The following is a 9675-nucleotide window of genomic DNA, read 5'->3' as shown; positions in this document are numbered from 1 at the left end:
TAATAAATTCATTTTGGTAGCTGGAATTTATTACAAATACCTGCCAAGTTCATCTTATTACTCGATCGTCAAACATTTATCGCAGAATTCAGTTAAAGCCCATAATTGCAGCGCCCTATCGTGCGTCGAAATCAGCTTTCTGCAAAGGTTGAGGTCAGTTGTGGTCCAGTCACACACATGAATGGCCCAATTAGGGACAAAAATGATTGTGCCACATGATCAGTTATCCAAGTAAATGCGCAATCAAACTGTTAAACGAGCAGCGGATGAGGATTTAGCTGGAGAGACAACACATAAAACATTTCAATTAATAATACATTACTGCTTTTTCTTTTAAAAACCCCAAACAAAAAGTACGCACACACGCTTACATACCTGTTAGTGTTTCGCAGTGAGGAATTCATCGGATGCCATCGAGGAAAAGCATCATCCGTGCTGAGTTAAAAGTTGCCCGGTCGTTGCGTCCAGCCCTGCGAGGCGAGCGGGAGGAGCCGGGGAAGCGCTCGGTGACATTGCGCACGGGCGAATGTGGATGTTGAGAGCTCACAGATGAAGCTCCAATCTCGCTCGCTCACTTCATTTACCCCCCACCGGCTCTCGGTGGCTATGAGGCTTTCTACGGTGAGCTTTCTGCGGCCACACCGGAGTTGTTGTGGCTACATCAGGTGTGCTTAGTGACGCCGTGGCTAATTATTACGAGAGGGGGGCGCGGAACATGTTTTAATCTGAGGATAAAATGATTGCGTGTCAGTGCTATGATAGAAGTTTTTGTATATCTGCGTTGTGAGTTAGAATCCCCTCCCTCATCAGTATGACCCTGACACAGTCTCGCAGTCTGGGTCGTGCTTTGCTGGAAGTGATATTGGAATAAAAATAGCCAGATGCTGGCCTCATAAAACAACTAAATGAAAGACCTGTGGGGCATTAGGCCAACCTGGGTGCTTAAAAACATGTGTAAACCATTGCGCCATTATCTTTATGGGCCACTTTATAACCCTGCGACATAAGAAATACCAAAAAGAAAAAAGAAACTCTATGCAGATAAAGAATACCAGGAGCTTTTTGCCTTATATCTCTCTGCTCTCATCCAATGCGTCCCCCCCATCCTCTCTCTGTCTACATGACATTTTAAGATAAGAGGAATCAGTACTGCACGAGCCCCTACAGCGCGCACCAAATAAGTGGGATCTGGAAGAAACAACACGAGGGTGCCATTTTTCCCATTCATGTACACATTCCAGCTTGCAAAGAAGGAAGAAAAAAAAAACCGGAGAAAATTCAGTTAAAGTCCTGTGAGGGAGGTTTAGCACAACAGCCGTTTTGGAGACAAATAAAGGCCACGTGGTTTACATTTCCAGAATTAAAAAAAATTCAAAACAGAGCCATGTAGTCGACTTTATTACAAAGCCTTGGTAGAGTGCATTTTAAAAAGCAGCGAGCAGCAGGAAGTTAATGGCCTGTCCTGTGTAACTGCAGCCGCTGACAAACAATCGCCCACTGATCATTTTTCACCCTGAACCACCTGTCAGTTTGTGTTTTAACTCATGTAAAAGTGCCTAAATGTCCTTGGTGCCCACTGGAAATCTGACCCATCCTTCTTGTCTGCAGAAGCTTTCTGGCATATATATATATATATATATATATATATAAAGCAGCTGGATATATATATATATATATATATAATATCAGCGCAGACTAATACCACTGTGAAGGTCAGTCCTTATAGGGCATGGTACAATAATAAAAAGAACAGTGTTGGAGATTACAGTTTTTGCCCGTTGCTTGAACACTATAAACCCATGCTCAGACTAAAGTAACACAACGTGAAGCTTTTGTTACCATACCTCAAACACATGTACCCATACCTTAAACAAAAGTGCTGCTTTGCACCCCAGTACCAATTATGCAACACACCTACCCCTTTATGCAACACACATGGTCCTGCATGCTACACTCTATTTCATACATAAGACACTTCGCTCACAAAATGAAATCTCAGGGTGCCATTCGGAAAACACATGTATCCAAAATACAAAACACATCGGATAATTGCAACCACTCAAATACACACCTGAAGGCACGTACTTGCAAAACCGAACACCAATTAGCCAACTACAAAAAGCCCTCAGCGTAGCCATTTCAAGAACTTTGCAAGCATGGATGGAGGGAGAGCAAGAGGAAGAGGAAGAGGTAGAGGAGGAGGAGGAAGAGGAGGAGAAGGCCGAAGAGGCCATGAACGGACCCATATTTCTGATGAAATAAGAGCAACTTTGGTGGACCATGTCATCAACCATGGCCTGACTATGAGGGAAGCTGGGCAGAGAGTCCACCCACATCTAAGCCGCTTCACAGTGGCATCTGTAATACGAACATTCCGACTAGAAAACAGGTATGTCTTCACCTCCATACCTTCTGCTCTACTCAGATGGTTTCATAGCACTGTTCTACAGTTACCATATCAAGTGTACAGGGTATTGCAGGGTGCTAATGCTCCTTTTGCAGCCAAAGTGGTAGTTTCTGTGAAACATACCATGATTACTTATATTGAAGTACAGTGTTGTACAGTGGATGATACAGTATATACAGTGAAGTACTGTAAGAAAAATAAGCAAACCGATGACAATATGTGGTTGTATTTCTCTAGAATGACTCGAAGACCTTCTGGGGGAGGACGCCAACGCCTGTTCACACAACGGCAGGAACTTGCTGTTGTGGACCTAGTGAGGGCAGACAATGCCATCCGTCTCCACCAGCTACGACGGAAAATACTTGCAGACAGGCGAGTGTTCAGCAACATAGACCATGTGAGCATCACCACCATCAGACGCATCTTGGGTAAACACAGCATCACCATGAAGCAGCTCTACAGAGTCCCATTCGAGAGGAACAGTGACAGGGTCAAAGGACTTCGAGCTGAATATGTACGGGTACGTGTAACTGTCCCTTACATTTACAATAGAGTATTGGTGAAGTCCAGTAGCAGCTGAATATGTACCATATCAGTACCACATGGATCCATTCTGAGAGCTACACAGGTACCTGTGTGATGGGGTGAGGGTGCTGTATGTGTAGCACTGTAGTACAGTGATATGTTCCCCTTTTTTTCAGAGAATCTTGGCCATGGATGGAGCTGCACAGCCTCATGAATACATTTTCATTGATGAAGCTGGATTCGACCTGAGCAAAACAAGACGACGGGGTCGTAATGTAATTGGCCAAAGGGCAATTGTGCACGTCCCAGGGCAGCGCGGGGGAAACATCACATTATGTGCCGCCATATGCCTTCGAGGGCTTCTGCACCATCATGCAATACTAGGTCCATACAATAGCCAACACATACTCACATTTCTAGATGCTCTCCATGATATAGTTGTACAGAACAGACCAGATCAGCCCAGGTTTGTGGTGATATGGGATAATGTCAGTTTCCATCGGGCTGCTCTGGTCCAGGCCTGGTTCTCCAACCAAAGTCAACTTGAAGTGGTATGCTTGCCCCCTTACTCACCATTTTTAAACCCTATAGAGGAATTTTTTTCGGCTTGGAGATGGCGTGTATATGACCGCCAACTACATGCCCGCATGCCTCTTCTGCAGGCAATGGAACAGGCCTGCGGCGACATTCAGGTGACAGCAATCCATGGATGGTTTTGACATGGAAGAGGATATTTTCCCCGGTGCCCAGCGGGAGAAGACATTGCTTGCGATGTTGATGAGGTCCTGTGGCCAGACCCCAACAGACGGCGGGATCCATGAGCCCACGTATGCACAATTGTCATGATTTTTTGTTTACAGTATAGTGTTTTTTCTATTACTGTATTATGGGGGTTTTTTTGTTTTGGTTTTTTTTTGCTTTATCTGAATTCATGGTACTGCAATGTACAATATTGAGTAGGTCTATTTGCTTTTTTGGTTGTTTGCAAATGTGTCTCCTGAAAATATGCCTTCTGAATGAACAATGGAAATCAAAGACTGCAGTGCTTTATATAAAGTAGACTAGTGTGTTCCTCCTGCTCTGTAAGTGTTTGCATATGATGCAAGTATGTGTCATTTTGTCAACTGAGTTACATTTTGACAGAGGAATGTTAGGTTTTGACAGCAGAGTTTAGGTTTTGGGAGTGGAGTTTCATTTTGGCACAGATGTGTATGGTATATTTCCCAGTGTTGTGTCGTGTTTACTTGTGTTTAGAGTTTTGGCACAATGAGCGACGTTTTGCCAAATGTGTTCAAGCAACGGGCAAAAACTGTAAATGGAAATAAGCACTTAGAGTTGGCTGGCATTTTGCTGCTATCTGCTGGCATTCAGGCTGAACTGCTGTTATTCCAAATTGAAATAATTCAGTGCATGTGCGGGTATGTTCACACTGCAAAAGGACAAAAAAAAATGAAACTCAGGAGAACATATTAGGAGACATGTTAAATGGAAATAGACACAGTTGAATAATTACGTAAAACATAATAATAAAAGCCTATGGATTGCTTATTTATTAGGTATTCTAAAGAGCTTTATTTTATTTGTTTTCCCTTGTTGTATTGATTGATTGTGAAACCTAGCCCCACCCTTCATGTCATTTACTGAGGTCAAATGGCCCAGGATATGCGTGGGGGTTAAGGCGTCTGGGAAGGGATCTCATTACACCAACTCTACCAAATGTTGCAACAGGAAATAAGGGTTAATCAGACCAAGAAATGTTTTCTCAATGTTTTATTACGCAAATGTCCTTAGCTCAGAGGAGTGACACCCAGTGTAGTCTTCAGCTGCTGCTGACAACAACAAAAAACCTATAATAATAATAATAATAATAATTATAATAATAGTGGAATTGTAAAGTGCTTTGGTGGCCTAGAAAAGCGCTATATAAATGCAATCCATTATTATAAGCTCAAAGTGCGGGCGAAACAGCCACATGCTCATTTGGGCCAATGGAAGTAAATTTTTCTCACCACTTATTTAAATGAACATTTTAATGAGCTTGTCTCCTGTATTTTTACTTCTGTGCTGTCCTTTTTTTCAGTGTTTTCATGGAAACATCAACGTGGTAAAAAGAAAAAAGAAAAACAAAACAACCAAAAACTTGAATATAAAATGGACAGGTGGGTTGTTTTTTCTATACTAATTAGATATTTATAATGACAAAGGAAAAAAAAAAAGATTTTAACACAATGTTTAATGTTTTATAGCTTTTATTTAAAGAACCTTCACATTCATCAGCTGCCAATTCATGTCATATCTTGAAGCAGGATAAAAAGGGCACTTGTAATATTTTTAGTAAAGTTACAGCAAAACTGTTAAAAACTTCTTTTGACAGTACTCTTGAACAAAATAAGAAATATATCCCAGTCACAGTGCATTGAATAAAAGGAACAGTACTTTGAAGAACTTCAGTGCAGATTTCACCCGATTCGCTTTCCTTCTCGCTCGACCCACTCTGAGTAGCCTCCTTTAAAATGTCTCGCCCTGAGGGGGGAAAAACAAAAACAAAAGCACAGATAGAGGAGCTTAATCTCTTAACACTGTTGTTTGCTTTATATTCAAAGGTCGCCCACAGTTCAGCAAGTCAAAGTATCACCTGAGGACACTTCTCCAGCTGCAGCAGGAATGCACTATTTATATCTCATGGATTGACTTCTTGGGAGACATCTAAATGTAGCAGAAGTGCTGTAAAAATAACTAATTATCTCAATTGATTGATGATTAATGTCTGAGTTTTTTTGTTTTTATATGCACATACATTTTTTTCCTTATAGGCCAAATGAGACTTCATGTAGATTTGTCAGTAGAAAAATATCTGTATGGAAATTGCACATTCACAAAACTAAGTAAATAATTTTCTTTCAACCCGTCTATCAGAGCCAGTGAGACTGCATGCAGTATAAAACCTGCCATCCAGTCTAATCTCCTCACAGTGTATCTGATCTTCACTCGGCATAACCTGATCTGCAGGACGCTCGTCTGTGACCTAACTGCCCATTTTGTTGCTGATCCCTGTCCAATTTGCCAACTTAACTTGTAAATGGCCACATTTCTCCACCATCGCTCTGTACCATTAGCCTATACCCTTAGAACTGGTTCTGGAGAAAGAGAAAACACTCCACAGCATAATCTACAGAGCTAGCAACACAGGTTTTTGGCAATGCCCCAATGTTTTCAGACTTTGTAAATCTCTCAGTGACGCCATACAGTATTAGACATCACCTCTCCATAAATTTACCCTGGAAACACGCACATCGCATTCCCACAGTCAATTTCCACTAGTAGTGTGCTTAATCTCCAGGTTTGTTTTGCATAGAAACAAGCACATGTATTACTACTTACTTGCTAAATCCCAGCTGATGAGCGATGCTCAGTGCTCTGGTGCTCCTGATGCCACTTCTGCAGTGAAACACAATGTTGTCGTCAGCTTTCGTGGGAGCCTTCACTTCAAACCTTTGCTCAAAGAGCTCAGGGGACAGTTGCAGAGACTCCTCCAGGTTGTCCACTGACATGCATACCAACAAAGAACACACATGTTAACTACAAATGCAGGAAAACAGACAAGTCCCTACAAGTTTCAGAACCCTGCTTACGTGGGACGTTGATGGCCTGTGGAATTTGTCCAGCCTGGTACTCATCAGGATTTCTCACATCAAAGAGCTGAATGTTATGGCTTGCCAGCATGGTCTTCAGCTCTGAGTAGGTCACCACTGAACCTGAAAAGCAACAAAGAAAGGAAACAGGAAGAAAGAGTTTTAATTTATTGTTGCTTATAGTGCTTATATTCGTTGAAAATTATGTGAAACCACCATTTCCTGATTTAATTAGAGTACGTGTTATTTGAACCCCTGCTGATGGTAAACACTGTGGGGGTGAAATCAAAGTGCCACAGCTAAGCTACAGTATTATCCTCTCTTTGAAATATTGAGAGAAACTGCTTGTGTACACCTGCAGTCCATTCAGCTGTGAAAATGCTGAGTATAGGTAGCCATAAACACAGACTGTGACACACACAGTCAGGGCAATTGACGATTTAAAACAGCATTCCAGCAGTTTAACACAAAATACTATGAGATCAAACTATTAATATTAGTTACTAAGAAATATATCTGTAGACTCAAAGTGACATGCTGGACTAGTATTATAAGATTATTATTTTATTCCTGTAAGAGGATTTCGACAGGACACAACGACGGTTTTACCGTTGTCTGATGCTTCTTCGCATTTCGGACTCGATGTTGAAAAAGTCCGACATATCGACCCAAAGGTCGAGTAACACCTCCGGTGCGCCTCCGTAACACCTTGGCAGAAACTCCGGGACAGCACGAAGGACAGCATTATGCACACTACTGGACCGCACGAACTGACACGACCTAAATACATACTGCTACTTTATTGTTATCACCAAATGACTACATTCACTCAGCCTGTTTAATGCTTCTTCTCCTTCTTTTTGGGAGGGGGTGCTCCTTAAATAATGGTGCGTTTGGCGCCGATCTCAGGATGTAGCAGTTATAGCACCAACCGCTGGTAAAAGGGCTTTCATTCTCTGCCGATAGAGGGCAGTGAAATCAAGCAGGTTTGTTGCCATTTTCTGTAGTCCCTTTACTTTAAAGGTTTATACATTTCTACAGTAATCTGGAGACACACATATCATTGCGACAATAAACTAACTGACTGTTCGAACATACCTGCCATGTCTACTTTAAACACTTGACAAGTTTAAACACTTCTTTCATCTTTACGCTGTTTTTTTTTCCTTCTCGGCCTGCTGTCATTGGACGCCCTGCTTCCGTCTCAGAGCTGCGCTTGCGCATATAGAAGCATATGGACGTCCTGTGTTGAAGCACACAAATCTGTGGTAAAAACGAATGAATAAGAAGAAAGAAGAAGAAGAAATATCCACATAATAATATGTTATACACAATCAGTCATTGATAACTTCAGTGTAATAATTGTCAGTTTTCTTTTTGCTAACTAGCTCCATACAACTTTACAAACAGTTAAACTTAGTTAAAAACATTGATGCCTGTCCTCTGGTAAAGGAAAGAAATGCGTAAGATTTGGACAACAGCTAAGAAAGGGTTAAAAAAAATGTTTTCAGGTGATATTCTACCCTGAATAAAAAGATTTTTTTTATTATTATAGCACCACGTCTCTTATAGAGTGACTTTTCTATCTTTTCAAAGGAATAGTTAAAACATCTGCTGGACGGTGCTCAGGATGTTTTATGAGTCTGTGGTGTCCAGTCGAATCCTCTATGTTATTGGTGTGCTGCAGCAGCAGACTGAGGGTAGTGCATAACAGCACTGCTCAATAATCCGATTCATGTGGCCAGCAACGTCGTTGATGTGGAGCTTGACTTTCTGACGGATGTTTCAGAAAGGAGGATGCTGTCCAGGTTACAGTCAATACTAGAGAAATCCTTCACACAGGATGCAGGAGCATGTTCAGCAAAAGACTCATTAAGCCACTATGCATCACTGAAGGCTACAGTAAAGCATTCCTACCCGTGGCCGTCAAACTTCATTACTCTTCTTCATGATGCCTGGACTGTATTCACCTGTAATATCTTATCTATAGTGCACATTATTTTTTTAAGTGATGATGATGAGAGTTGAGATAGCCTTTATTTGTCAGTTGCAGGTCTTTTGCCCACAACCGAGATGACAGACGTTGCCGACCGTACATACAATACAAACATCACATTGGGGAGACAGGTCAGGCCAGGTAGCGAGGAAAAAAAACATCGAAATGTGCAACACAAAAGGATAATACAGGAATGCACAAGTATCAACACACCATAACACAATAAACACAGACAAGCAACATGGGAAAGTGTTCCAGTGTGGACATCTGATCTGGGACCGCTGCAATCTTCGGCTGCGCCTCCAGCTGACCCGATGTCCACATCATGGGGGAGGTAAGCGTTGGAGTTGGCGTTGGATAGGGAGGGTGAGTTTGCAATACTTAATTTTAATTCAACGTCACACTTTGAGAGTCTTAGTCTGACTTATTTTTTTTATGCAGAAACTTTACATTTAGTAACTTTCATGATTATATTTTATATGAGTGTCTGTTAAAAAAACTAACAATAACAGTTTAGAATGGAACTAATAAGTCAAGTCAAAGTCAAAGTCAAAGTCAAAGTCAACTTTATTTGTCGATTCTGCCACATGTACAGGACATACAGAGAATAGAAATTGCGTTACTCTCAATCCCTAGATAAATAGCAAATGAGCATTTAAATATATTTAAATATAAAAGTGATTAAAAATGCAAGTAAAATAATTAAAAAGTAAAAATTTTAATAAATACAATTTTACATATAACAAAAAAGCTATACAATATACAATATAATGGGTAAGTGACATTGAGTGTAAACCAGGCAGAGTAGTGCAAATAGGCAAATAGTGCAAATGGAGATTTAGTAGTGTACGGTAAGAGAAAGTGTAACAACAAAGTCTTATGAGGTAATGGCAGTCCAATGCTCCACAAAGTGACTGGTAACTGGTGCAGGCCAGTGAGTGAGTTAGAGAGAGTGTGTGTGTGTGTGTGTGTGACAGAGTTCAGTGAGACCGTGGAGGAGAGAGGGGAGAGGGGGCAGAATCGGGAGGGAGTTAAGCTTCCTGACAGCCTGATGGATGAAGCTGTCCTTCAGCCTGCTGGTCCTGGCCTGGAGACTCCGCAGTCTCCTCCCCGAC

General features: G+C 41.4%; 1 protein-coding gene across 1 annotated transcript; it reads right to left on the bottom strand.

Annotated features, from left to right (window-relative positions):
* Window positions 1-5391: 5391 nt before the first annotated feature.
* LOC146625633 (thiosulfate:glutathione sulfurtransferase) lies at window positions 5392-7354 on the bottom strand. The gene is made up of 4 exons (XM_085362335.1): window positions 7174-7354; window positions 6565-6687; window positions 6314-6476; window positions 5392-5455 (listed from the first exon to the last, which is right to left on the bottom strand). Exons 1-4 carry the CDS (start codon window positions 7352-7354, stop codon window positions 5392-5394), a joined length of 531 nt encoding a protein of 176 aa, XP_085218461.1.
* Window positions 7355-9675: the final 2321 nt, after the last annotated feature.

The sequence above is a fragment of the Diplotaxodon limnothrissa genome, linkage group LG9, assembly GCF_057381915.1.
Source record: "Diplotaxodon limnothrissa isolate DT_005_m linkage group LG9, D_limnothrissa_male_GT1.1, whole genome shotgun sequence".
NCBI lineage: Eukaryota > Metazoa > Chordata > Actinopteri > Cichliformes > Cichlidae > Diplotaxodon > Diplotaxodon limnothrissa.
This window is presented reverse-complemented; position numbering and strand designations above follow the sequence as displayed.

What these genes read in the sequence shown, in the direction of transcription:
- LOC146625633 (XM_085362335.1), bottom strand. Translation starts at nt 7,354, where the DNA reads ATGTATTTAGGTCGTGTCAGTTCGTGCGGTCCAGTAGTGTGCATAATG. An exon ending in CGAAGAAGCATCAGACAACG is followed by an intron (nt 6,688 to 7,173) that starts GTAAAACCGTCG and finishes GTTGCTTTTCAG; the next exon opens with GTTCAGTGGTGACCTACTCA. An exon ending in CATCAGCTGGGATTTAGCAA is followed by an intron (nt 5,456 to 6,313) that starts GTAAGTAGTAAT and finishes TTCCCCCCTCAG; the next exon opens with GGCGAGACATTTTAAAGGAG.